Below are 27767 nucleotides of genomic sequence, written 5' to 3' on the forward strand. Positions count from 1 at the left end.
AGCCAAGGATTGGAGCGACCTAGCAGATCACCAGTCCAGATAACACCAGAGGGAACGTCACAGCAAGACGCAACAGATAGAGAGTACAAGGAAACAACATTGGTCAGCATGATAGGCAGTGGTCTCAGCACACCAACATCCTAACTGTTAAGTTTTTTGTAGGAGTCACAGCAAAGGAGGATTCTGAGGTAACTTTGCAGATGTTTACATCCAAGCATGGAGAGGCTGCATGGGAGAAAGCACAAAAGTGCTTATTTGAAAATTTAACAAGTGGACCAATCGGAGGCAGGAGTCAACATCTTGATAGTGAATGAAAAATGATAGGCAGAGTGGAAATAGGCTGTGAAGGGCCTTGTAAGTGAAGACAAACCCTGTGTAACTGATCAGGTGGTTAGACACAAAAAGGCATCCTTTAAAAATTGGAAGTCAAATCCTACTGAGAAAAATAGAAAGGAACAAACTCTGGCAAGTCAAATGTAAAAGTATAATTAGACAAGCCAAAAAACGAATTTGAAGAGCACTAGCAAAGAAAAAAAAATGTGCTGTTAGTTTTTGTAAGTACATCAGAAGCAGAAAGAATACCAAACAATAAGTGGAGCCATTAAAGGAGCACACAAGGAAGACAAGGCCATTGTACAGAAGCTAAATTAATTCTTTGCATCAGTCTTCACTGCAGAGGATGTGAAGAAGATTCCAATATCTGAGCCATTCTTTTTAGGTGACTAATCTGAGCAACTGTTGCAGACTGAGTTGTTGATAGAGGTGGTTTTGGAACAAACTAATAAAATGAAACAGAAATAAGTCACCAGGACCATATGGTATTCACCTAAGAATTGTGAAGGAACTCAAATAGGATATTGCAGAGCTACTTATTATGGTACGTAACCTACTACTTAACTCAGTCTCTGTACCAGATGTCTGAAAGATACTTAATGTCTACTTTTTAAGAAAGGCTCCAGATGTGACCCTGGCAATTACAGGCCAGTAAGCCTAATTTCAGTATCAGGCAAATTGGTTTAAACTATCAAACAAATTATCAGACAAATGGCTGAACATGATTGTTGATACTCCTGGAGAAATTCTGCCGCACCACAGTGGTGCAGCAGAAAAATGCCCCCACCCCACAGATTCCCTTTGCTTCCTTGCAGAAAATGGTTTCTGTGGGGAAGCAAAGAGAAACTGCACCAGTACTCACTCACCCCTCCTCAGCAGCTCAGACTAGGGTTGCCAGTTGTCCGGTTTTCAACTAGAACACCCGGAAAAGGGACCCTGACGGCTCCTGTCAGCACTGCTGACTGGGCCATTAAAAATCCAGTTGCAGTGCAGGGACGCTCCCTATCTGGCTCCATGCCGCTCCCGGAAGTGGCGACATATCCCTCTGACTCCTAGGCGCAGGGGAAGCCAGTGAGGCTCCACGCACTGCCCACACCCTGCCCTGAGCATCGGCTCCGTAGCTCCCGTTGGCTGAGAATGCGGCCAATGGGAGCTGCAGGGGCTGCGTCTGTGGCCAGAGGCAGCGCGCAGAGCCCTTTGGTCACCCCTGCACTTAGGAGCCGAAGGGACATGTCACCACTTCTAGGAGCTTCCTGAGGTGAGCGCCACGGGGAGCCCGAACCCCCTGCCTAGACACCTCCTGCACCCAAGCTCTCTCCCAGATCCCACACCCCAACACGTTGCCCCACCCCAGAGCCCTCACCCCCTCCCACAACCCAACCCCCTGCCTAATGAGAAGGAGTGAGTGATCAAGGGTGGGAGAGAGTGAGCGAGGATGGACTGAGCAATGGGCAGGGCCTCCAACAGCGGGCGGGGCCTTGGGGAAGGGGCGGGGCCTCAGAGAAGGGGCATGGCTGGCATGTTCAGTTTTCTGCAAATAGAAAGTTGGCATCCCTAGCTCAGACGTACCTGTTTGGGCAGCCGGGGGGTAGCAGAGGTAAATCACGGGGGCGGAGGAGAGGGGTCTGGGGATGCCTGGGCTGTCCAGGGACATTACCAGCTTGGGGGCGGGGGGGGGGGAAGAGAGAGTGGAAACTGAGTTCCCCCTCTCTCTCCCCCTTCCCTGCATGGAACAGATGGTGCTGGGTCAGATCACGCCCCAGAAACTTCCCCTGGCTGCAGGAAGCTCTGCACCACGGGTGGAGGAAGAGGAGGAGGAGAAGGCGGTGGCTCAGCATGGGGATCTGGGTACAGGGGCGGGCAGAGCAGCTCCCTGTACAGTGACTCCTCCCCCTCCTGCGCATCCAGAACCCCTCCCCTCAAACCCCCTCCACATCCCAGAAGCCCCTCAAGTCCCCTCTGCATCCGGAGCCCCCCGCACCCAGAATCCCCCTACCCACTCCCCAAATCCTCACCCCACGAGCCTCAGCCCCTGCATCAGGAGCTCCCCATACCCAGACCCCACCACTGAGCCCCAACCATGACCTCCCCACCCCACTGAGCCCTAACCACCTTCACCTGGACTCCCCAGTAGAGTCCTATTCCCCCTCCACCCAGACCCCGCACCCAGATTGTGCCACACAGAACCCTGGTACTCTTGAGGGAATTCTGCATAAAAAAACCCAAACAATTTAAAATTCTGCATATTTTTTAATTGTCAAAATAACAAAACGCAGCAATATAATCACATCATTTTCAATTATTTTGGTAATTTATTTCAAAATACTTCTCAGAAAATAATTGAAAATGGTGTGATTACATTGTGTTATTTTGACAGATAAAATATGCAGAATTTTAAAATATTTTGTGGAAGAATTTTTAATTTTTTGGTGCAGAATTCCCTCAGGAGTATTGTTGGGGAACAGTCAACATGGCTTTTGTAAAGGGAAATCATGCCTCATCAATCTGTTAGAATTCTTTGAGGAGGTCAACAAATATGTGGACAAGGGTAATTCAGTGGCTACAGAGTACTTGGACTTTCTGAAAGTCCTTGACAAGGTCTTTCACCAAAGGCTCTTAAGCAAAGTAAGAAGTCATGGGATAAGAAAGAAGGTCATCTTATGGATCAGTAATTGGTTACAAGACAGGAAACAGTAGGAATAAATGGTCAGTTTTCATAGAGGAGAGAGGTAAACAGTGGGGTTCCCCCCAAGGATCTGGACTGGGACCAGTGCTGTTCAGCATATTCGGAAATGATCTGGAAAAAGGGGTAAACAGGTGGCAAAATTCGCAGATGTTACTAACTTACTTAAGATAGTTCTGTCCAAAGCAGACTGTGAAGAATTACAAAGGGATCTCACAAAACTGGGTGACTGGGCAAGAAAATAGTAGATGTGCAAAGTAATGCACATTGGAAAACATAATCCCAGCTATACATACAAAGTGATGGGGTCTAAATTAGCTGTTACCACTCAAGAAAGATCTTGGGAGTCATTGTGGATAGTTCTCTGAAAACATCTGCTCAATGTGCAGCAGGAGTGAAAAAAAGCTAACAATGTTAGGAACCATTAGGAAATGAATAGATACTAAAACAGAAAATATGCCATAATCAATGGTATACCCACACCTTGACTACTGCATGCAGATTTGGTCACCCCAACTCAAAGAAGATTATGGGTATGGAACAGCTTCCATATAAGGAGAAATAAAAAAGACTGGGACTGTTCAACTTGGAAAAGAGATGACTTGGGGGGGGAGGCTATTATAGAGATGTATAAAATCATGATATGATGTTGAGAAAGTAAATAAGGAAGTTTCAGAGTAGCAGCCGTGTAAGTCTCTATCTGTAAAAAGAAAAGGAAGACTTGTGGCACCTTAGAGACTAACAAATGTATTAGAGCATAAGCTTTCGTGAGCTACAGCTCACTTCATCGGATGCATACGGTGGAAAATATAGTGGGGAGATTTTATATACACAGAGAACATGAAACAATGGGTGCTACCATACAGACTGTAACAAGAGTGATCAGGTAAGGTGAGCTATTACCAGCAGGAGAGCAGGGGCGGGGAGAGGAACCTTTCGTAGTGATAATCAAGGTGGGCCATTTCCAGCAGTTGACAAGAACAGTAGGAGGGGAAACAAACAAGGGGAAATAGTTTTACTTTGGGTAATGACCCATCCACTCCCAGTCTTTATTCAAGCCTAAGTTAATTGTATCCAGTTTGCAAATTAATTCCAATTCAGCAGTCTCTCGCTGGAGTCTGGTTTGGAAGTTTTTTTGTTGAAGAATTGCCACTTTTAGGTCTGTAATCAAGTGACCAAAGAGAATGAAGTGTTCTCCGACTGGTTTTTTGAATGTTATAATTCTTGACATCTGATTTGTGTCCATTTATTCTTTTACGTAGAGACTGTCCAGTTTGGCCAATGTACATGGCAGAGGGGCATTGCTGGCACATGATGGCATATATCACATTGGTAGATGTGCAGATGAACGAGCCTCTGATAGTGTGGCTGATGTGATTAGGCCCTATGATAGTGTCCCCTGAATAGATATGTGGACACAGTTGGCAACGGGCTTTGTTGCAAGAATAGGTTCCTGGGTTAGTGTTTTTGTTGTGTGGTTGCTGGTGAGTATTTGCTTCAGGTTGGGGGGCTGTCTGTAAGCAAGGACTGGCCTGTCTCCCAACATCTGTGAGAGAGTGATGGGTCCTCCTTCAGGATAGGTTGTAGATCCTTGATGATGCGTTGGAGAGATTTTAGTTGGGGGCTGAAGGTGATGGCGAGTGGCGTTCTGTTATTTTCTTTGTTGGGCCTGTCCTGTAGTAGGTAACTTCTGGGTACTCTCAACCCCTCAGACAGAGGCAAACACCTACAAGATCTCGATCAAGCGTTCTTACAACTACAGTACCCACCTGCTGAAGTGAAGGAACACACTGACAGAGCCAGAAGAGTACCCAGAAGTTACCTACTACAGGACAGGCCCAACCAAGAAAATAACAGAACGCCACTAGCCATAGTAAAACTATTTCCCCTTGTTTATTTCCCCTCCTACTGTTCTTGTCAACTGCTGGAAATGGCCCACCTTGATTATCACTACAAAAGGTTCCTCTCCCCGCCCCTGCTCTCCTGCTGGTAATAGCTCACCTTTCCTGATCACTCTTGTTACAGTCTGTATGGTAACACCCACTGTTTCATGTTCTCTGTGTATATAAAATCTCCCCACTATATTTTCCACTGTATGCATCCGATGAAGTGAGCTGTAGCTCACGAAAGCTTATGCTCTAATAAATTTGTTAGTCTCTAAGGTGCCACAAGTACTCCTTTTCTTTTTATGAATGAGGAAGTGTTATTTATCCCTTCACATAAGACAAAAATCAGGGTTTACTCAATGAAATTAATATGCAGCGAGTTTAAAAGAAAAAAGGAATGACTTATTTACACAACACAGTCAACCTGTGGAACTCGTTGCCAGGAGATGTTGTAAAAGTCGAAAGTATTACTGGGTTAAAAAAAGAATTAGATAATTTCATGGAAGATAAGTCCATCAATGGCTATTAGCCAAGATGGTCAGGGACAACTCCATGCTGTGTGTGTCCCTAAGCGTCTGACTACCAGACACGGGGAGTGGCAACAGGATAGATCACTTGATTGCACTGTTCCACTCACTCCCTCTGAAGCATCTAGCATTGGGCTAGATGGACCATTAGTCTGATACAGTATGGCCGTTCTTATGCAACAGAGAAGCGGGAGAGACAAGGTAGCGACGCAAAGAGAAGGCATGACACAGTAGAAGCAATGGGGAAGGATAACAATCTTTGCAGCAGCATTCTGGATGCATATGAGTGGGGCAAGATTGCATTTGTCGAGACCAGTAAATGATGTTGCAGTAATCAAAACATAAGATGAGGAGGAACCTAAATGAGATTTTTGGCTCTGTAGGTGGAGAAAAAAGGCTGTAGGTTATGCAGAAAGAATCAGCAAGATTTAGACGTAGTGTGAGAGGACCTATGTCAAGGCTCCTTCCCCACTCTGAACTCTAGGGTACAGATGTGGGGACCTGCATGAAAACCTCCTAAGCTTACCTTTCACCAGCTTAGGTTAAAACTTCCCCAACATACAAATTATTTTACCCTTTGCCCTTGGATTTCCACAGCCACCACCAAACTTTATCTGGGTTCCTGAAAAAATGGAGTTTGGACACGTCTTTCCACCCAAAATCCTCCCAACCCTTGCACCCCACTTCCTGGGGAAGGTTTGGTAAAAATCCTCACCAATTTGCATAGGTGACCACAGACTCAAACCCTTGGATCTTAGAACAATGAAAAAGCATTCAGTTTCCTTACAAGAAGACTTTTAATAGAAGTGAAAAAAAGAATCACCTCTGTAAAATCAGGATGGTGAATACCTTACAGGGTAATTAGATTTAAAACATAGAGAATCCCTCTAGGCAAAACCTTAAGTTACAAAAAAAGACACACAGACAGGAATATTCATTCTATTCAGCACAGCTATTTTCTCAGCCATTTAAAGAAATCATAATCTAACACATACCTAGCTAGATTACCTACTAAGTTTTAAGACTCCATTCCTGTTCTGTCTCCGGCAAAAGCATCACACAGACAGCCACAGACCCTTTGCTTTTCTCCCTCCTCCCAGCATTTGAAAGTATCTTGTCTCCTCATTGGTCATTTTGGTCAGGTGCCAGCGAGGTTACCTTTAGCTTCTTAACCCTTTACGGGTGAGAGGATTTTTCCTCTGGCCAGGAGAGATTTTAAAGGGGTTTACCCTTCCCTTTATATTTATGACAACCTACAAAGAGATCCACGTCAAAGATGACACCTAGGTTATCGACCTGATTGATAGACAGGCAACTGGTGTTGTCCACGGTGATCAAGAAAGGAGGTCGCAGATAGAATTGCAGTGGGAGGGTTGGGAGAAGAAGAGTAAAAACTTTGTTTCAGCCATGTTCTGTTTGAGCTGAAAACTAGACATCCACTAGGAGAGGTCAGAGAGACAGGCAAAGATTATAGTTTGGACAAAACTATAGAGTGGTAGATCTGTGAATCTTCCACATAGAAATGGTAATTGAATTTGTGTTTGAAGATTACCCAGAGATAAGGTATAGAGGGAGAAGAGGAGGCAACAAGGACAGAGCTGTATAGGAGATCCTTCAAAAGGACACGCTAAAGGAGCAATTAGAGAGGTAGGGGAAGAACAAGGAGAGGACAGAGCCATGAAAAATCAATGGAGGACAAGATTTCAAGAAGAGCATGGTCAGTGATGTCAAAGGTGGCTGGCCAGGTCAAAGAGAACAAGGATGGAGTATTGGGTTCTGAACTTTAACTAGAAAAGAGTCATTAGTGTCAACAAGAGTTTGGTTTTAGTGGCGTGCAAGGGGCCTGAAGAGCATCTAGGAATAAACTAGAGGAGATGAACTCCAGACAACAGTTGCTGACAACAGTGCATTCAATGAGCTTAGAGATGGAAGGAAGGAAGATAGAGTGGTAGCTGGAGAAGCAAGAGGTGTTAAGGTAGGGTTTTGGTTTTTGTTTAAGATGGGAGAGAGTAAAACATACCTCTGTGTGGTATGGAGTGTTGTTGTAGCCGTGTTAGTCCCAGGATATTAGAGATACAAGGTGTGTGAGGTTATATCGTTTATTGGACCAATTTCTGATAAGGTTTCGAGCCACACAGAGCTCTTCCTCATGTCTAGGTAAGTTATTGCTGTGACACTCTGGCTTCAAGGCTGAACAGATAGTTTAGCATAAGTAGTTAGCACATATTTTAAGGGACCATTCAAGGATCACTTCACCTTGAATGGTCCCTTAAAATATGTGTTAACTACTTATGCTAAACTATCTGTTCAGCCTTGAACCCAAAGTAGTTAGCACATTTTAAGAGACCATTCAAGGATCACTTCACCTCGAATGGTCCCTTAATATATGTGCTAACTACTTATGCTAAACTATCTGTTCCACCTGGTACTTAGGCGTGACACTCTGAGTACCTTTTCCAGACCGAAGGAAGAGCTCTGTGTAGCTTGAAACCGTCTCTCTTTCACCAACAGAAGTTGGTCCAATAAAAGAGATAAAATAGAAGTATAGGTGGATGAGGTTAATAGTTATTTTCTAGTGTATTTCAGTTAAATTAAGAGGTCTTTATTATCTCTATTTTTTTTTTGCAAGAGTTGATAAATAAATTATGCTTACATGTCTTCAGAATCAGAATGCCCTTCTTTGACATGCTCATCTTCCATATCCTCTATTTCAAGATTGTCTTGATGTTGTACATCTGCTACAATGGGAACGTCAACTAGTGTTCTGTACAACTTGGAAAGATCTGGGAGTGAACACGTTCTTAACATCTGAAAAGGTCATAAAAAACTTCAGATTAGGATATTCAATAACAAACAAGAAACAGAACTGGAAATTAAAGATCAAATCAAAGTAGGAATACCTATTTAAAATATTATATAAAAAACCTCTACACAATTAATAAACTAAGTATGGAACACATGAGACTGAATGTTTTGCCTTTCCACTAAAATGGGAAAATGTTCCTTTTACTTTAAGTGTTGAGGGGGTCTGAGAAACTCAGAACACATGTAAACTGATTTATATTCTTTTTACATAAGAGACTGTTCATTCTCTTGCTAGTTATCTTTTTAAAAAATAAGAACTTTACTGAGATAAAAATGAATTACATTGGACAAATGATATATACATATATATTAGTTCAAGAACAGACATTTCCTAAAAAAGTCATCATCAGATCACTACCATCTTAAACCACCTATACAAAACAAATCTCAATTAACTTATTAAAATCACCTTCTATAATTAAAATTGAAATAATTTTTTTAAATGTCAGTTTATTTTGCACTATTTATAGTGTTTGTTTAAGCTGAGAGATGAAAAGGAAATGAACACAAGTCAATTCAGTTTTTTTCACAGTACATTTCAAGTCAGTTTCATTTACAAGTTCTCATCCACAGCAGTGTTCTGGAATGTTAGTGGTAAACAAAGCATATTTATTTGTTTTAAAAACAAAACGAAACACCCTCTGATTTTACGTCAACAGAAATTTTAAAAAAAATAGAACAAATTAATTGTTTGCTCTGTGCTCAAACAAGAAGGATATGGTTCTGATAATTAGGTTTCTAGAAACCATACTGTACATTATACACATTCTTGGTGAAAAACAACACTAAGACCTGGCCTACACTTTGAAGTTTACCAGAAAAATGGCATCTCTGAACTTTGAAATATATTAACACAATTTTGAATCCTCCTGACAAAACCCTGAACTTTTGCTGGTGAAGTTAAACCAGTTCCCCAAGGGACTTAAGTACTGTTCTATCAGCACAATGCCAGTGTGAATGCTGAAGTAGACAGCAGTACAATACTCCAGCAACAAGCCCACAATTTAACTGTTTCCACAGAAGCAACCACTCTGATCAAAGAACTCTGCTGCCCTGGAGTCATAATGACCAGAAGCATATGCCCTTGTAGGCCTGAGACCTGTTCAACACTTCCCCCACCCCTTACCCCCAAAATTAAACCAGCCTTGGGTGAAACTTGGAGTTCACCACTACAACTGAAAAAAGGAATGTTCTGCAGCTGATAAAGCACCCTCCCCCCCACCTCAGGAATGTTCCTAACAAGACTTATAACCACTGAGGTTGTAAAGACGCTGGGAAATTAGGGAGGATACAGAAAGAGACTCAACAAATGGTAAAATAAGCTCTGACCAGCATTTTATGCTGACCATCTGGACAAATAGAGACGGTCACAACTAAGTTACAATTTGGGCATGAAAGATAAAATGTAAAGAACTTGGGCAGGAAGGAGGACACATAGGTGCCAGGGCATAATTGGTAAAAAAAAAAAAAAAAAAAATTTGTTATTGAGGAGCATGGGATAATGTGATAGGTTTAAGTAGCACAGAGTCCTGTGGCACCTTATAGACTAACAGACGTACTGGAGCAAAAGCTTTCGCGGGTGAATACCCGCTTCTTCAGCACAGGACTCTTTGCCGCTTTTTACAGATCCAGACTAACACGGCTACCCCTCCGATACGTGATAGGTTTAGTAAATTTGAAGGAGGGAGCTAGTTTTACCTATATAATGTAAATGAAAAACAAAAGCTTTTTGGGAACCATTTCCCAATTGCAGTGCAACATCAAGCTGCTAGAAATTTGTCTGTATATTGGGAGTGGTGAGCATAAGAGATTTGCTTGGTATATGTATTCTGTGTGTGCTGCTAATAAATAGATGTTTAGAGCACAACTGTGTAAGGCTCTTCCGCTGTGAAAAGGTTCCACAGACCCGTAGAGCCCTGAGCCCCAAGGGAAAGGGCAGGTGCTTAAATTGATCAGTTTTCTTCCTGAGCGCTGTGGGTAAGGATAGGTGCCTTATACCCTGAGCCCTCAAAAATGAAAAGGTGGGGGTGCCAAAATTGATTGGGTCACGCCTTGAGCCCTCGGTATGATATAGGCAGGGTGTTCTAAATTGACCAGGTCACACCTTGAGCCCTCGGTAACGTATAGGCAGGGTGCATTAAATTGAGCAGGTAACACCCTACCATTTAAAATTCCCATTGTATTTGGAAACACTTTTTCTGCTAACTCATCTTTGCAAGTATGTAAGCATGGCTCTGGCTAAAACTCCAACTAAAGCGTGAGCGACTACCAGGTCCAGGAAAGAGGTCCTAGATTTCCTCGGCCTCTAGGGAGAAGCAGTTGCGCAGGCACAGCTGCAGAATTCCCATAGGAATAAAGAGGTACATGCTGATATTACAAAGGAGACACGGAAGCTAGGTACAACAGGGACAAGTTTCAATGCCAGGAAAATGGGAAGGAGCTACAGCAGGCTTACCAGGACACAAAGGAGAGCAACAAAAAGTCTGGCATTGCTCCCAAGAGTTGCTGCTATTATGTGGAGCTCAATGCCATTCTGAGGAGAGATTCCTATTATTTACAACAGACACTCATGAGCTTCAGAGGAAGGCACCTCAGAATTGCAGAATAAAAAGGAGCTCACTGAGGAGAGGGACATGGATGATGTAGGAGGGACATGGACAGTACGCAGCCAACTGAGAGCCAGAAGCTCTGACACCCAGAGAGCTAACTAATCACAGAGGAAGAGGACTCAGGAAGGCAACAATTTATTATTCCCATTTATGCGGCTCTTTAAAAACAAACCATCCAACCAATGAACCACTTTCTCAAGAGCACCATACATTTCACCACCCCCTCAAATGGTAGCTGACTGCATGCAGGCAGGTAACAAAGGAATTATATTTTAAAGTAACCAGTTTATTTTAAGAGCATGAAATAGGGGGGAGAGAAACCAAAAAGCATTCCCAAATAAATACTTTTGCAAATAGCCCTGATGATCTTGAAATACATTCCTTCACAGGCAATGTAACCAAATAAAATTAAACACACTGCAAACAGGAGAAAAAAATTCCACCAATTGTAAGCTACACACAAACCAATACCTGAGCATTCAAAGTACATATTGGGACAATGCCTACCTGCTTACAAATAAAATAGAATACATACAATTAAAACAGAAAATAGTACTTGCAAGCAAACCAATAATTGGGATTTCAGACTACATGATTTTGCAAAACATACATTGTAACTGACTGGTTTAAAAATCCAAAACACATGATTTGCATGCTGTGGAAAGAGACAAAAACAGTGTGTGGTTAGCTCAGAGGGGACTTGGTTTGGCCAACATACCCAGCAATCAAAACCCTCCACTACTTGCAAGGTTGCTGGTTTATTTTGGCCTGTGCAGCTTTTTGGTCCTCTTGGGCAATCTCACTGAAGATTTCAAGCAAGTTTTAATTGATCTTTTCCCCAGACATTTCTAGGCACAGCAGCCTTGTTTCTCCAGCCAAAGTAGAACACTTTCCCACTCTACAAGGATCCCTGGAGGGAGAGAGGCCATCACTGTGAAGAAGCCAACAGCATACAGCCCAGGCAACTGTAAGACTTCTTGAATGGCTCCCTTTGCTGGACTTTTGGCATGAGCTATGAACTTCATGAGCTTAGCATAGCTCATACTTCATGAGCTATGTATCTGCCAGGATCACCACTGCTGGTGGAAAAAATGTCCCTGCTTCCAGTTTGTCAAGAAGTACTGTTGTGATATTTTGGGGAACCTGTCTGTGTAATTTATGGATTCTGGGTGAGATTATGAATTCTCTGTATGTTTCTTCATCAGGCTGCCAACTTCATTTGAATGTGCAGCTCTTTGCCTTTTCTGTTATCTTTTTAGCTCCATGTTGAGCTGACATTCTGAAGGATATGCATTGCAACTGTAGCCATGTTGGTCCCAGGATATTAGAGAGACAAGGTGGGTGAGGTAATATCTTTTATTGGACCAATTTCTGTTGGTGAAAAAGTTTTCAAGCCATGAAGTTCTTCTTCAGGTCTGGGAAAGGTACTCCAAGCGTCACAGCTAAATGCAAGGTGGAACAGATTGCTAATTACAGTACTTATGCTAAACACATATTCTAAGGGACCATTTGAGACAATGAACAACTCTCAAATATCCACCCCAAACACTTTGCCAAACTCATCCATTTCATCCCCAAAACAATTTTACATTCAAACAAACATTTTATCCAAACCATAAAAATTGCCATGGATGCTAGGATGGGTCCCCAATATGCCAATCTCTTTATGGACCACCTTGGAGAAGAATTTCTGAATAAATGAACCACAAAACCAATGACATACCAAAGACACGTTGATGATATTTTCCTCCTCTGGACAGATTGAGTAAATGCCTTCATAGAGTTCCACCACATCTTCAACAATCACCAGCTATCCATTAAACTCTCTCTGGAACACTCCCAAACTAGCACCAACTTCCTGGACAACACCATCAGCTTCAATAATGGAATCCTACAGACAACCATATGCAAGAAACCCACAGATCACCACATCTACCTTCACAGATCCAGTAACCACCCCACATCCCCCCAAGAAATCAGTTATCTACAGCCAGGCACTCAGATACCATAGAATATGCTCTGAGGAGAACCTCCAGGATATACACCTTAACATACTCAAAACCACCTTCGCCAAACAAGAAGACTCCACCAGAAAAGTAGACTGCATCATGGAACAGGCCACCCAAATACCGCAAAAGAACCAGCTTCCATAAAGAAATAAAACCCCCTCCAATCACAGACCCCCTAGTTGACACCTACCACCCCACACTGGAACCCATATGGGGTATCAAACAACTATAAGACATACTCAACTCCATCCTGAAATAAATGTTTCCTGAACCCCCACTACTGGCCTTCAAACAACTCCCCTGCCCCCAACCGAAGCAAGCTCCCCACAGACCAAGTCAAATGTGCACCAGGCCCTGACAGAAAAACAGATGCAAAACCTGCAGCCATATCTCCATTGCTACAATGACCAACACCCCCCATAACACACCTTTCAAAATCCATGGATCCTACTCATGCCTATCACAACATGTGGTATACCTCATCCAGTGCCCTAAATGTCTCAAATATGTGGGTGAAACCAATCACTAAGCTCTTGAATGAACTCACAGAAGAAAACGATAAAAGACAAAAAACACCCTATCACCTGTGGGCGAACACTTTCCACAAAGCAATCACTCTATATCTGGACCTATCAGTACTCATCCTCAAAAGAAACCAGAACAACATTTTCAGAAGAGGAGCCTGGGAGCTGAAATTCATAACTCTGCTAGACACCAAAAATCACTGACTGAACAGACATACTGGATTTAGGGTTTATTACAACAATCTGCAACCCACTAACCCCCTCTTTTTCCCTATGACCGCAGAGGTGTTAACAGGACACTCTACCTTGAATGGTCCCTTAGAATATGTGATAACTACTTATGCTAAACAATCTGTTCCACCTTGCATTTAGCTGTGATGCTCTAAATATCTTTCCCAGATCTGAAGAAGAGCTCTGTGTGGCACAAAAGCTTGTCTCTCTCGCCAACAAAAGTTGTGTGGGTCTAATAAAAAAAAATATTACCTCACCCATCTTGTCATTCCAAAGGGCAGTGATGTAGCGCTGACAATAGAGGATCGTTAAATCAGGACCTCCTCAATTCAAATAAAAACATCCTAGACCACAGGCTGGCTCCCACCCAGAACCACCATTTGTCCGTGAAGAGGTTACCCTGCAAGGGTTTGATCACCTGAGGAAGCTGATCAAGGAGTCACCTAACAGAGGGGACTGGAAGATATGAAAGAACAGGGGCTGTTCTACTTAGGGATCTTTGACCATTTTTCACCAGCTCAAGCTCAGGGAAACTGCTGCAGAAGCCTGATGAGGCAGGGGAGAACTCTGCCTACTTGAACTCAGATGGCTCCCCCATAGAAAAGATAAGCTACAGTGAGGGACATATATTCAGGGTTTTTGTTGTTTTCTAAATGATATGTATTTTCTTGTGCTTTCTCTCAATAAAGAGCAATGGTGTTTTAGAATCCTATATACGGATATGCGCACATGTGTGTGTTATGTGCTAAAACCTACCTCAGGCCCCTGAAGAGTTAATCTATGAATCCAGGATGCCTATAAGGGTGAAATTCTGCAAAGGGGTGTCTAAAAAGGATGCAAAAAATATGGGGAAGTCAGCACTGGGTCCAGGGGCTAGGTGTTTGGACCATGAAACCTCAGCTCTCAGGAGGGGTATGTGTGAAGGAACTGCTAAGACTGTTACCACCACCAGGAGTGGAACCTTTGGAGGGGTTGGTCAGAGTGACAGCTGGAGAGTGGATCTCAAGAGAGGGCAATCTGGGAATTGTAACAGGGCAGTCACAGGGAACTGGGAGTCAGAGGGCCAGACAGAAGGTCTGGCTAGATTTACCTGAGAAGTGGGCTAACTAAAGAAAAGTTAGACCTCTGAGGAGGGAACCTGAAGAGAGCTCAGCTTGGTGTCCCTATCCCCAGACACTTCCCACAAAGGCAGATCATGGTGGGCTTTGGAGGGGAGATACTCTTAAGAGAAGGTGAAGGATTCCTGAAGTCATCCCAGTAATTCAACAAGATTTGGTACTGAGAGGTGACATCAGACAAGTCATGGCACACTACGTATGTATATTTGTAAATAAATAAAAAGCTCAAGATAGACTTACACAAACAGGGTAAGATGAGCAGTTTGTGTATATAAAACTATTTTTTAATGCTTCCAGTTCCATGTTATATTATTTGTTCTTACTTAATAAAGATAATTTATTTTCACAAAATCTAAGACTCAGCCTGATATGTTGTATTAATACCAAACTGATTTCTCACTGATCAACAGCAATCTAAGGTTACAAGCTTCCAGAGAATGATTGCCACCTACTTCTCCACTGCCGGTGCAGCTCTTGTTTTGGTGTGTCTGCCCTGCAGGGCTGGGAGCTGTTTACCAAGCTCACCCAAGAACCTGGCCTTCCACAACCAAAAGTTCTGCAGCCACTACTGGTCATCCCCAGTTTGCACCGTGATTCGATCCCACCACTCAGTGCTCGTTTCACAGGGCCACAACCACTGCACCACCACGTACACCTGGAAAGTAATACCTGCAGCTTCTGCGAGTGACATAGGTGAGAGATTGAAAATCCAGTGTGAAGAAGTAGATTTTGGGATGGACAAGAGGGAATTTGAACATTAACTCCCACAATTCCCTGAGAAAATTACACTGAAGAAATTTCCCAAAAGGTGGTGCACTGGCCAATGGTGTGGGGGACACTAGAATGCACAGTACTACAACCAGCTGATGTAACCTGGTGCTGTGAGGACAGACTGCACCAGCTATGGCAGCCAAATATGAATGCTCTCTTCTCAAATAGCTATGTCTGTAGCTATATACCGGCAAAACTTTTCCCAGTAAAACTTTCTAGTGTAGAGAAGCTCTGGAAAAGATAAGATTGAGTTTAATAAAAGGTAACATTACTGTGTACTCGCCTTTGGATTGTTTGCATCAAACAGGCCAGTAGAGAGCCCAATCAATAATGAACTTTTGCCTTTACTTTTTGCTGGTGATACAGAGCGTGAACGAGGTGGAAAAGGCTCTTCCAGTGAAGACTGAGCTGACAGAACTGGTGAGGCTGCTGGTATGGCTTGTGGCTGTGCCACCTTCTGGAAAAAGGGTTCAGGTTGCATAGAGTCACTGAGACAAGTGTCTGGGGTGGAGAGAGAAATAATGTTACAAATCCATGTAGACAAAAATTCCAAACCTCTAAGCAAATGGCAACAAGGGTTGAATTAGGATAGTCCAATTATATCATAAAGAGAGGCATATCAGCTAATCTCTATAGATTCACTTGCTTTAATATATTGTTTTAATATAAATGGTCAAAAATGTTTATGCTAGGAAATTCAATTCAGGTTCCTCCCCTCCTTTATTTACCAAGGCCTTTAAAAAATAGATGCAAAATATTACAAAGTTGCATTATGAATATTTTTATTAATCAATATTTAACTTTTGAAACGTCTGTGTAAGTTGTAAACTACTACTTTGTATATGGCCAACATATACTCTGCTGTCATATTTTTACTTGGTTTCACACTGTTTAACTGTATCTTACAAAACTAAGGTGGTTCATTTTCACCAGTGTAAGGTACATTTGTGCAGAGTATATTGCTTGTAGTTTATTACAGAGAAGCTCCCATAAGGAATTACTGCAAGAAAGTTTTGACTAGTCACATTTCATTTGTAAATTGCTATATAAAATCTTGTACATTATGTTAAAAACCTATAGCACAAAAAGTCAAATATATATAGTCTGATGAAATTTAGAAATGTAATTAGCTGACAGAGTATTTTGTCACAATACAAATACTAATATAGAAACAATCATGTAAAATACTGTACATGTTCTGAAGTATTCATTTTATGTCAGGGATACTGAATCATCCCTAAAATGTGTCTATCGTGGGAACATATTTGTTTAATATTATTAACTGTTGCAGCACAGTCCAGTCATTCTGATATAGTTTTATTTCTACTTTGTCCTGTTTTAGTCTTGCATGCAATATATTGTAGGACAAATACCCATTATGGGAAATTTGGAACTAGTGTTAAAAATACAGTATTTTGTATGTATGTGCGCACGGTATAAATTGGAGCCCTAAATTTCATAGGAGCAAAGAATTTCTTTAAAGCTTCCTCTATCTTGGATCTACAAAGGTTTTTTATTAATTATTATTACTATTTATTATTTTATAGTGGCTTAAGTGTACTTGTGCTTCATAGAAGACACTAAAAAGACAGGCCACTTCCCTGAGCAGCTTACTAGATGAAGAAATACAAGCAAAATATTTCCAAATCTGCTTGCTCTACCTCCACTAATAAAGACCCTAAATACTTTTTGGGTTTTTTGTTTGTTTTCTTGAAGTATGCAACAGAAACCTCCACTCTCCCTAAGAGTTTACCAGTTTCTGCTGAAATAACCCAGGACAGAGGATTCTCCTTTCAGCAGAATGCTAAAGCACAGTGGAAGAAGATACATACACACCACCTTAACACTAGAAATCCAGATCCAGACAGTCATGCTCCAAGAATGGATGGCATTAGCCATGTAGGGGATGGCTTAAGAGCATCCAAGTGATGCACTGGATAGCCTCCAGTAATGTAACTTGTGAAGCCTTGTCTGCAAATTCAACGTGTTCTCCCTGATGGATGCCCTGGAGCAGGAAACTGATATAAGTATAGAGTGCCCAAAATCCCCCTGTAGTACTGCTGCCTCTGCACAGCTCCACCTCAGATCAGCATGGATGAACTGAGTGCACAAGGTCAAACCTCATTTGATGGAGGGAAAGAAACAAAGAAGCAACTCGGACATAAGGGAAGACAAATTAACTCTGTAATTCTCCGAAGGCCCAATCCTCAGTCTTAATCCTTGTTTATGCTAAACTCCCACTGAAGTCAATGGAAGTTGACTCCTAAATTTGTGGGATTTTTAACTGAGCATATCAGAAATGAGCCCATGGCTGTAAAGAAGTTCTACATCACTGCAGACCTCTGAATTGCATAATACCCTTTGTGTACCGTTCAGCCAAGGGATAAGTTTGTATGCATCGATCAGGCACTGCAGTTTCCCCTCAACATTTTTCAAAATGGGAACAACTGCTTCAGATAAAGGTCTTAAAGTGATCATCTTCTCTGTGGCTACTCTTTTGTTTGCTTACATGAAAAAATATTAGGAAAATTAAGAAGAGCAGGTATAAAAACCTGCTTTAATGCTACAGGCATAGCTGATTGTTAACATTCCCCTTTCACCCACCCATTTATTTCTTCCTCTTTGTTTGGATTTAGTCTTTACATTTCATGATACTGAATATCCCTTAGTTGTCTATACATCCCTCCTGCACCAATTTTTTTAAGTCACTATGCAGTTGAAGTCTTTTGTCCTGTTTATTTGCTCCTCTTCCAATTTTGGTGTCATCCGCAAAATTGATTTACAGCAATAACACCACCTAACAAAAGAAGACCTGCAGCAAATCCCAAGGAGAAAGAAAGGTGCTTGAGATTTTCCAACTAGTTGGACAAAGGCAATGCAAACCCTAAGAGAGTCCTGGACTGCATTACAGTTAACAGGGCTGTCATTCTCATAGACGGACAGCCACTTCAACATGAAAGAAAGTCCGTGGACCACCTGGAAGTACTCCATAGACCACCGGTGAACCCTTGTAGAAGAAATTCTTCTAGCAACTACAGAGAAGGAAGGTTATAATCAGCTAGCAATACTTGAAATTATTAGTAGTTATCCAAGCTAGAGAGAAATATATGTTTCTAACTTCAGGTTAACAGTGCTTTTACTAATACCTAATGCACAGTGATCAAATCACTGAAAAGAAAAACGGCACTTTTTTGGGAAGTCCAAGATTTGGCTTTCTTAATTTATCAGCAGAATGCCTTTACGAACTTTCTAGAACTACAGAGTGAAAGTGGCAATAGGACAGAACAGATTTGTCTTTTGTAGTTAAAAGGTAATACCCATAAACTGACTAACCAAGGCTACTATTTAAAAAAAAAAAAAAAAAAAAAAAAAAAAAAAAAGGAGTCTGCTCACTGACCAGCAGAAACTTCATTACGTGGTTGCGCATTTTGCGGCATTTCCTTCTCCAAAGCTGCTTCATCACCACCACCATCTTTCTGACAGGCAGTATCTTCCAGTGGCCTGCAATTTAAAATCACTATTAATGCAATTCATCTACAGAGAAAGTCAGCCAGCCATCAAGGGTAGGTCTACGCAGGGCAGGGTGGATAAAAATCAATTTTTTTAATTTAAATTTGATTCTTTTGATAAAACGCTTTCTGAGGAACAAAACAATCTAAAGATACTTTTAATGAAGATACATGATAGCTCAAAGATCTCTCATCATGGAATAGGGATTATAAATTCTAATTCTATAGTATGAGACAATATATTCATGTAATGTTTAAGAAGAGTTTTGTAAATGAGTTCCAATAGTTCATGGATTGGGGACCCAATCGTATGGGGTTCCAGGGGCTTCTGTACAGATTGTTTAGGTTAATCTTTCTATCTACCCAATGAGACTCAGTGCTCAGCCTAGAAGATACCATCAGAGATGCTTAGTTTTGCAGTTCTCTAACAGTGGAGTTGTGTCTCCAGAGATAACATGCTTGTTAACAGCAAAAACATTTTTAAACGAATAAATAAATAAAATAAGTAAATAGAGGTGAGAAATAGTTAAATAAAACAATTTAAATGTCTGTCTGGTGATGTTTTCCTCCTAATACAGCATGGAAAGAAATTTCTCCAAATATTAATGATTAACCTGTTGAATTGGAGATCGTTCACCTCCCAATGACTTCATAAATTGCTGCTTCAATTACCTTTGGTAAATGAAATAACCAAAAAATCATTCATTTTCTGATATAGCTGTAAAACTAATCTGAAAATTTTTCAAAATAAATCACTTAAAAAATGTATACTGTGTGCCTCCTAAAAATGGAACCTACATCTAGCTCTGAGTTGTGAAGAATATGTATTAAGGTTATAACAACCAACAAGAATGCACTTTTATGTAGAAACCCATGATTAAATTGATTCTTCCTGACTAGTGATTTAAATCAATTTGATTTAAATCCAATCCATCCTGACACAGGGATAAAAGCCCCATGACATGGCAGCAGCTTAGCCAGATCAGCTGATTCGGGCTCACATGCTAAAAATTGCTTGTGAATGTTCGAGCTCCGGCTCTGGAACCCTCCAACCTTACAAGCTCCCAGAGCTCAGACTCCAGCCCAAGCCCAAATGTCCACACAAGCAATTTTTGAGCCCCAGAGCCAGAGTCAGCTGATCCGGGCCAGCGATGGGTTTTTTATCCAAGGGTAGATATACCCCACGTTAACAAGACAATTAGAAGCATCAGAGCTAAAGCCAAGTAGAACATTTTAATTAAGTGACATATCTAAAGTACTAGTCTGCCAAAAGCTAGCTATTGTTTTGAATGGCTCTACAGACAGTGCCCAAGAAAAAAAAAAAAGTGAAAATTGTTACTTACTCATTCTCCGTTATTGTTTCCCTTTCTTTAACCCACACGTCATGAACAGTGATGAGAAGTTGGTCACTTTTGCACTTTTTATTTTTTTCAGTTTCTTCCAAAATTTCTGCTTCCAAATCATCCAGCTCTAAAGTAAATAAAAGAATGATCACAACTACAGAGTATCACAGTCAGATGCTCAAATGAAAAAAAACACCTCACAAAAATGTTTCTTGTCTGAAAAGGTTACATGTACATTCTTGGAGGTTCAGGGACTTTAACAGAAGGCACTTTTGCAGACCCAAAAGGCACTGCTTTCCAGTAGGTTCCCAAAGCGCAGCAGTGCCAGGGTGCCCAACCCACAATTGGGAATATGGAGAGGCCACCTCCAAGGAAAACTCAGCATTTCCTTAATTCTGTCCCCAGTATCTCAATTTAACATCCTCTACAAGTTTTTGGCATTTAATATACTAGAACTGTAATATGACATACTAATGTATTAGTATACATCAAAGTTCTGGCAATGTTTTATTTAAAAAAGTAACAAACCAATTACATTATTTTTAATTCCCTACTGATTAAGAAAATGTTTATTTTAGAATTAGTAATGAAAATCATACCATGTAGCACAACAGGCCTGGACAGCACTTGGGTGGCATCAAATGTTTGTGACTCCTCTGGTATTGTCCTTTCAGATTCTATGATACCAACAACTGGAGATGAAGATTTCTCTCCAATACAAGCAATTTCTACTTCACTGTTCTCTTTCATGGTTAAGGGCTGAGAACCTTCTTCAGGAACATCTATAGTATCAAATACAAATTTATTCTACAATTTTAAAAAGTGAGCGTTATCTGTTTTGGTAATGATAAAGGGTAAACTGTAGAGTTGATAAGCCTTTTAAATATAAGCAACTACACATACTAAGAGTAAAGAAAACACCATGTTTACAAACTTTAAAAAAAAAATCATGAAGAGGAAAGGTGAATCTACTATGCTTTAAAAACAGTAACAGGTTTATTTATTTATTACTATTTTCATAATTGCAGGGAAATAAAAACACTATATTTGCCCAGAAATGGAACTGTCTTGCTCTTTTAAGTCCGTATGCTTCAGACTAATATAAAATATTCTTTTGCAGTATTACAAGTTTTACCAAAGGAATCTTTTTACTTAATCTATGAAAATGTAAGAGTACAAAGGTTGGAAACATACATGAGTTCACATATCCCTGAAAGGATGAAAAGAGATCACAAAAGACACAAAACTGACATTATTACAAATGACTTATGTAAGATGATATGATTTATGTGCCTTAACATTATGCTGAATGAATCTTCTGTTTACTTCATTAGGTGAGAATAACTATTGGTATTTAATGATCTACCCAGCACAACTGCAAAAGACAGACAGTTAATTGTTGTCAAATCCCAATTCTTAAGATTTTTTAAACTTTTACCTTAGTACACCAATGTACCATTCCAAAAAGTTAGACATACTCTGTTTGTTTTAGAGCATGGGATTATGTTTAAGAGTTGAAAATCCCAGTGTGCAATTACACTGATTTGTCTCTCTCTGCCAGGACAGCATGGTCCACTGTCTCAGTGGAGAATCACAAGGAAAGAAACTAACATTAGATGTTGAAACACTAACAGCATCTGGCATTTAAAACACCAGAAGCATGGGGGGGTGGAGAGGGGGAATAAAATAAAGAGAGGCCAAAGAACACAGGGGAAAGATATTAACCCTATCAGAGATAGCTGCTTTGGAAGTGCCAGGATTGATAGGTGAGGAGCTCAATACATTTATCTAATATCAGACCACAAGTGTGCCAAGATACTGGTTTTAAAGAATGACTTCTACTTTTTTGTCCAAACGATTCCACTTTGCCAGATGTCTAATCCTGAATTAACACAGACAAGAAGATTATGGAGCTAAATAATAAATTTATTTGTCCAGTGGAAGCTATTCATTTAAACAAACCAACAACAAAACCCACAGGTCCAGATATTCTAATATTATTTTGAAGCAACTTCAAATTTGCTTCAATAAAATTAAATTTCCTGCCTTTCACAGTCCTTTCTAGCAAGTTTAATTTTGTTTCTTTGTATTTATCACAATTGATATATGAGTGGGAATGAGGAAGAAGAAGAGGAGGAAGGAACAAACAGGAACAGAATAAGTTTCTATTGCTAGGAAGGAGTCCTCAGCACAAAAGCAAGTGAGCAACAGCTGCTGAAAAGAATTCTGCTGAATAGCGGACTTACTGTCTTGTTAATTAAGATCCTACCTGAAAAATTAGTAACAGTTACTTACCTGTAACTGGAAGTTCTTAGATTTGTGTGTTCCTTGTCTGTATTCCACTGAGGGTTATGCATGCACACCATGCACCTGGAGTCAGAGAATTTGAAACTAGTGTCTGTTCATCCACATCTTATGGGGGTGCCAGAAATGGCAATGAATCATCAGTACCGCCTGGAACCACTGGATCTCATTGTTTATGGGTCTTTTTCTCGTGCCTGAGAGATTCGGAAAGTACTCCATCCCCTTGGGCTGAGCTAGTGGAGGGAGTGTCCATCATCTTTGAGTTGGAGGAAGACTTAGTCCCATGCGTCCTTATCTCCCAGCTAGGTCCCACCCTGGGGTCTCAGGGGGTGGTTCCACCAGTACTGGGGTCAGCTATAGTAGCGGGAAGTGTGCTCCTTGCTGAATCAGACCAACATATGGGGGGGGGGGGGGGCGGTTCCTCTGGCTTAGATCTGAATGTGCTCTCATGGCGAGCTCCATGAGATGCTTCTGGAGGCTAAGTGCCCAGCCTTCTCAGGCATAGCTGAGCAAGGACTAGCAAATACTGCACCTGGAGACGGATATGATCTTCTCCCAGGCAGTAGAGACAGCATTGGTGGTCGCCGCTGACCAAGAAGGATCATGGACAGGAGGAACAGAATCTGAAGCCCGAAGTTTATCTAAAACAATAACTAAAACTATTAACTCTTAAAACTACAAAGAAAACAAAACCGGTAAAACTGCTATATATATATAAAAAAAAAAATCACTAAAACTATTGACAACCATCTTTTATAAGTGTGTCAGGGACAAGGACACAAACTTTTGACCGAGACCATGCACTGCGGAGAAGGAACTGTAGATGAAGTCAGTCTGCCCCACCCTTTATTGCCCTGGACAGAAGCACAAGGTGATCCAGGCATATGTGCAGATCAAGACACTTTTCAAATTCTCTGACTCCAGGTGCATGCGAACCCTCAGCGTAATACAGTCAGGACCATCACTCGAAGAACTAGCCAAATCATGATATTATATTGTGATAAGAAGTTCAACAGGAAAAAACATTACTCTCATAAGCTCTATTCAAGGTAATTTTCTAACCCTGCAGTTCAGACAACCCCCAATTCCTGCTTACCATTTGTGATAATTATTTCCTCCAATAATTCAGTTTGAAGCTGTAGCTCTGCTTCCCCCAGTATCTTCAAAACTGAATCAGTAGGGCTTTTGCCCCAAACTTTTCTCTGGGGCTCACCAACATCTAGTTTAATTACCTCCCCCACGGTCTGTCCTGTTGGGAATCATGAAGAACAAATCTGTTTATCATCATTGTTCACAATCCTATAAAATCAAGGAACAACTATGTCTATTGCTTTTTATTTTGAACACATAAGCCTGCAAAGATAGATCCCTGATTAAATCTAAAAAGTCAGAAAATCTCTCTGGGCACCAGCTTCAGAAGTTTCCCCTGTAATTTCCACTTAATCATAACAGCAGCAGACCCACCAATATGTTTTAGTGAGAAGGAGGTGGTGTGTCTTTTTTGTTTGTTAGTTTTTAGTACCTGAGACAATGTGGGTAAGCCACACGAAGAGGGGAATTTTCCACAGCCTTTTCAACAGGTTTGTGCAGACCTGGACTTCATACCAAGAACTTCACCTTTGCCCCGAAGAACTTGTCTTTTGGGGAAGGAAGGGACAATAGGAACATTTCTTACCCTTATTTTGCTGACTGCGTCTGCCATTTCAGAAGGAAGGATTGGGAGGGAAAGGGCGGGCAAAGGAAGGTGCTGCCTCAGAAGCCCTCAAACTCTCCAAAAATATATATATTTGAAAATAATTCTGAGAAATGCACCCAACAGAATAAAGAAAATTAGATAAACTCAGTTTAAATTTTAAAAAATTCCTTTGAAAGGTTCTGCTGCAAAGGGAGACTTTGAGCTTCCCATCCTTCCTGAACAGCAGTCCTGCACTTTAGTTTAGAGCCAAAAGATCAGTTGCTAGGGAGAAGGGGAACTCCCACTTTTCAAGACTATCAGACGTGGAGAAGACAAAATTTAAGAATATTAAGCTTGAACAACAATATCAAGAATTCTATCAAGCTTAAACTGAGAAAGGGTCCAACATAAAAAAATAAAAGTAATAAATCTAAATTAAAAAAATCTCTTCCATTATATCTTCTAGTACTTTTGAGATGGCATACACCCAACAGAAGAAATAATGGTTACTAATCTTTCGTAACTGTTGTTCAAGATGCATTGCTCATGTCCATTCCATGCTAGGTATGTGTGTGCCGCGTGCACAGTTGCCAGAGATTTTCCCCTTAGTAGTATCCCTCAGACTGGCTCTAGCACCCCCTGAACCCATGCACATATGCACCGGTATAAGGAGCACCGCCAGCTCTGCACCATCTCAGTTCCTTCTCGCTGATAACTCCGACAGAGGGATAGGAGGGTGGGTCATGGAATGGATATGAGCAACACATCTCGAAGAACAACAGTTACGAAAGATAAGTAACTGTTTCTTTTCCTTTCAGTGCTTGCTCATGTCTATTCCATGATAGGTGACTCAAGCAGTACCCCTTGGAGGTCGGCTCGGAATTTATGGATGTGCTCACTGCAACACCACTCTTCCAAAACCGGCATCGTCACGGGCCTGCTGGGTCATGGTGTAGTGGGATGCAAAGGTATGGACCGACGACCATATTGTAGCTCTGCAGAGGTCATGGACTGGTACTTGTGACAGGAACGCTGCTGATGAAGCCTAAGCTCTTGTGGAATGAGCAGTCACGATGGCTGGAGGCGGAGCCTTCGCCTGCTTGTAACAAGCCCAGATACAGGCGGATATCCAGGACAAGGTTCTTTTGGATGACATCAGCAGCCCTCTCATCCTTTCTGCTACTGCTATAAAGAGTTGTGTAGATTTGCAGAAGGGCTTTGTCCTCTCGACATAGAAGACTAGGGCCTGCTAAATGTCTAATGTATGGAACCAGCGCTCCTCGGTGGTCTTGTGAGGTTTCAGAAAGACGACTGGAAGAAAAATGTCCTGGTTGCTGTGGAATTCGACACCACCTTTGGTAGGAAGGCCGGATGGGAGAGCAGCTGGATCTTGTCCTTGAAGACCACCGCATAAAGGGGTTCTGACAACAGGGCTTTGATTTCAGAGACCCTTCTGGCTGAGGTGATCGCCACAAGGAAGGCAACCTTCCAAGAGAGAAGCAGTATGGAACAAGATGCTAACAGCTCAAAGTGAGGCCCCGTGAGCTTTAACAGGACCAGGTTTAAGTCCCATTGTGGAAATCAGTTCCACAAACAGTTAACCTGAGGGTAGAGTCTTTCCAAGCCCTTGAGAACACTGATCTGCCCTGCACTGGAGGGTGGAAGGCAGAAATGATTGCCAAGTGAACCTTACTAGATGAGAGAGCCAGACCTTGATGTTTTAGGTGGAGCAGATAGTCCAAGACAGACTGCAGAGAAGACTGGGATGGAGAAAGATTCTATTTGGAGGCCCAACAAGTAGCCAAGTAGGTGGCCCTGGTGGCAGGCTTTCTGCTACCAGCAAGACTCGTCGTAACCCTGTTCCAAGCAGGCCTGCTCTTCAGGTTTCAGCCACGAAGCAACCATGCTGTCAAGTGCAGGGAGGCGAGGTTTGGGTGAAGCTGTTTCTTATGCTTCTTCTTTGGCACCACAGATGGAGAATGGTGCCAGTAGGAGCACGGAACCGATGGAGCGCTTCACACAGAAGCTGAACTGCTTGGCGCCGATTCAGAGCGGCTCAGCTCTGAGGCCGGTTTGAAGGCTGCCTCCATGAGGAAGGCCTTCAGACAAATGTTTCTATCTTTTTGAAAGCGTGTTTGAAGCACATGCATATCTGGCACTTCTCTTTAACATGAGTTTTCCCGAGGCACTTTGGACAGCTAGAGTGTGGGTCACTCACAGGCATGGGCTTGCTGGAGCCAGCACACAGCTTGAAGTCCGGGGACTGGGACATGCCCAGCCCTAGGGGCGAAAGTCCCTCAATGACAGGGACCACTATCCATACGAACAGTAGTAAGAACTATATACACTAACTACAATAACTATATAATATATGACAGAAAAGTCCAAACCACTGAGAAGGAAGCCTTGCAAGAGCAGGAAGGATCACTCCAAGCAACCATCATGGGCGGTAAGAAGGAACTGAGAGGGGGCAGAGCCCCTTATACTGGTGCATGTGCGTGCAGCTCCAAGGAGTGCTAGAGCCAGTCCTACAGATAGCACTAAGGGAAAAAATGTCCAGCAACTCTGCATGCAGTGCACGCGCACACGCCTAGCATGGAATGGACATGAGACAACACTCGAAGAAGAATGATAGTTTAATTCTGTGGAGACTGATACTCTGGGCTAGAATTTTAGCCGGTCCAAAGAGGTGGAACTAAAAAGGTAACAAAGAGGCCATAGTGATCAGTATATAAATGGTTTTATAAAAATGATCACAGATTAGAGTCAAATTATATAAACTAAAATCTATAATTAGGAAACGTTGAGTAAAGTCAAAACATGCTATAGAAACAGGGCCAATATGATATTAAAGTGAAAATAAGTGCCTGTACATGAGACCACCAGATGATCAGTTTTAATGGAATGAAATTGGGTTTTTTGGGTGTATTTGGTAGCTTATTTGAGAAGGAACAACGGGAGGAAATATACTTCACCATCATATACTGGGACCCAGGAATTTGCCATTACACTGTTTTCCTGATCCTGAAAGATATTCTAAACACACTGAAGAAGGAAGCCAGATGACATCACCAGCTCCACTGGGTTAAATACTAAACAACTGAACATCTGGGATACAAACTGAAGGTTTCTGCTAACATATGCCTCACCCCGCTCCAAAAACAAAAATGTGATCAAGGAGACAAATTAAAAATAATGCTTTAGCCAGATACGTAAAAAAGCAAGAGCTTTGCCTGAAAATTTTCCAGCAGCTGAAATGCAAGTGAAAAAGATAGTAACTGTATCTCTGTCGTATGTTTGATATTGTTTCTTTCCTTCTGTAATTTTTTTTGTCTTGTCCTCAAAAGGAAACAGGTTCAGATCTCAGCAACAAGTCATCC

The 27767-nt window shown here is 41.6% G+C and overlaps 1 protein-coding gene across 8 annotated transcripts in view; it reads right to left on the reverse strand.

Annotated features, from left to right (window-relative positions):
* Positions 1-27767, reverse strand: part of NEK1 (NIMA related kinase 1) — a 133094-nt gene that overhangs the window by 15080 nt on the left and 90247 nt on the right. For all 8 annotated transcript variants that reach the window (XM_074951133.1, XM_074951136.1, XM_074951131.1 and 5 more), the window contains 6 exons: positions 23809-23961; positions 21008-21190; positions 20409-20535; positions 18954-19057; positions 15840-16057; positions 8083-8237 (listed from right to left, as the gene is read on the reverse strand). In XM_074951133.1, the coding sequence (XP_074807234.1) occupies positions 8083-8237; positions 15840-16057; positions 18954-19057; positions 20409-20535; positions 21008-21190; positions 23809-23961 (940 nt within the window). The remainder of the gene's footprint in view (positions 1-8082; positions 8238-15839; positions 16058-18953; positions 19058-20408; positions 20536-21007; positions 21191-23808; positions 23962-27767) is intronic.

Source organism: Natator depressus, chromosome 4 (assembly GCF_965152275.1).
Source record: "Natator depressus isolate rNatDep1 chromosome 4, rNatDep2.hap1, whole genome shotgun sequence".
NCBI classification, from domain to species: Eukaryota; Metazoa; Chordata; order Testudines; family Cheloniidae; genus Natator; species Natator depressus.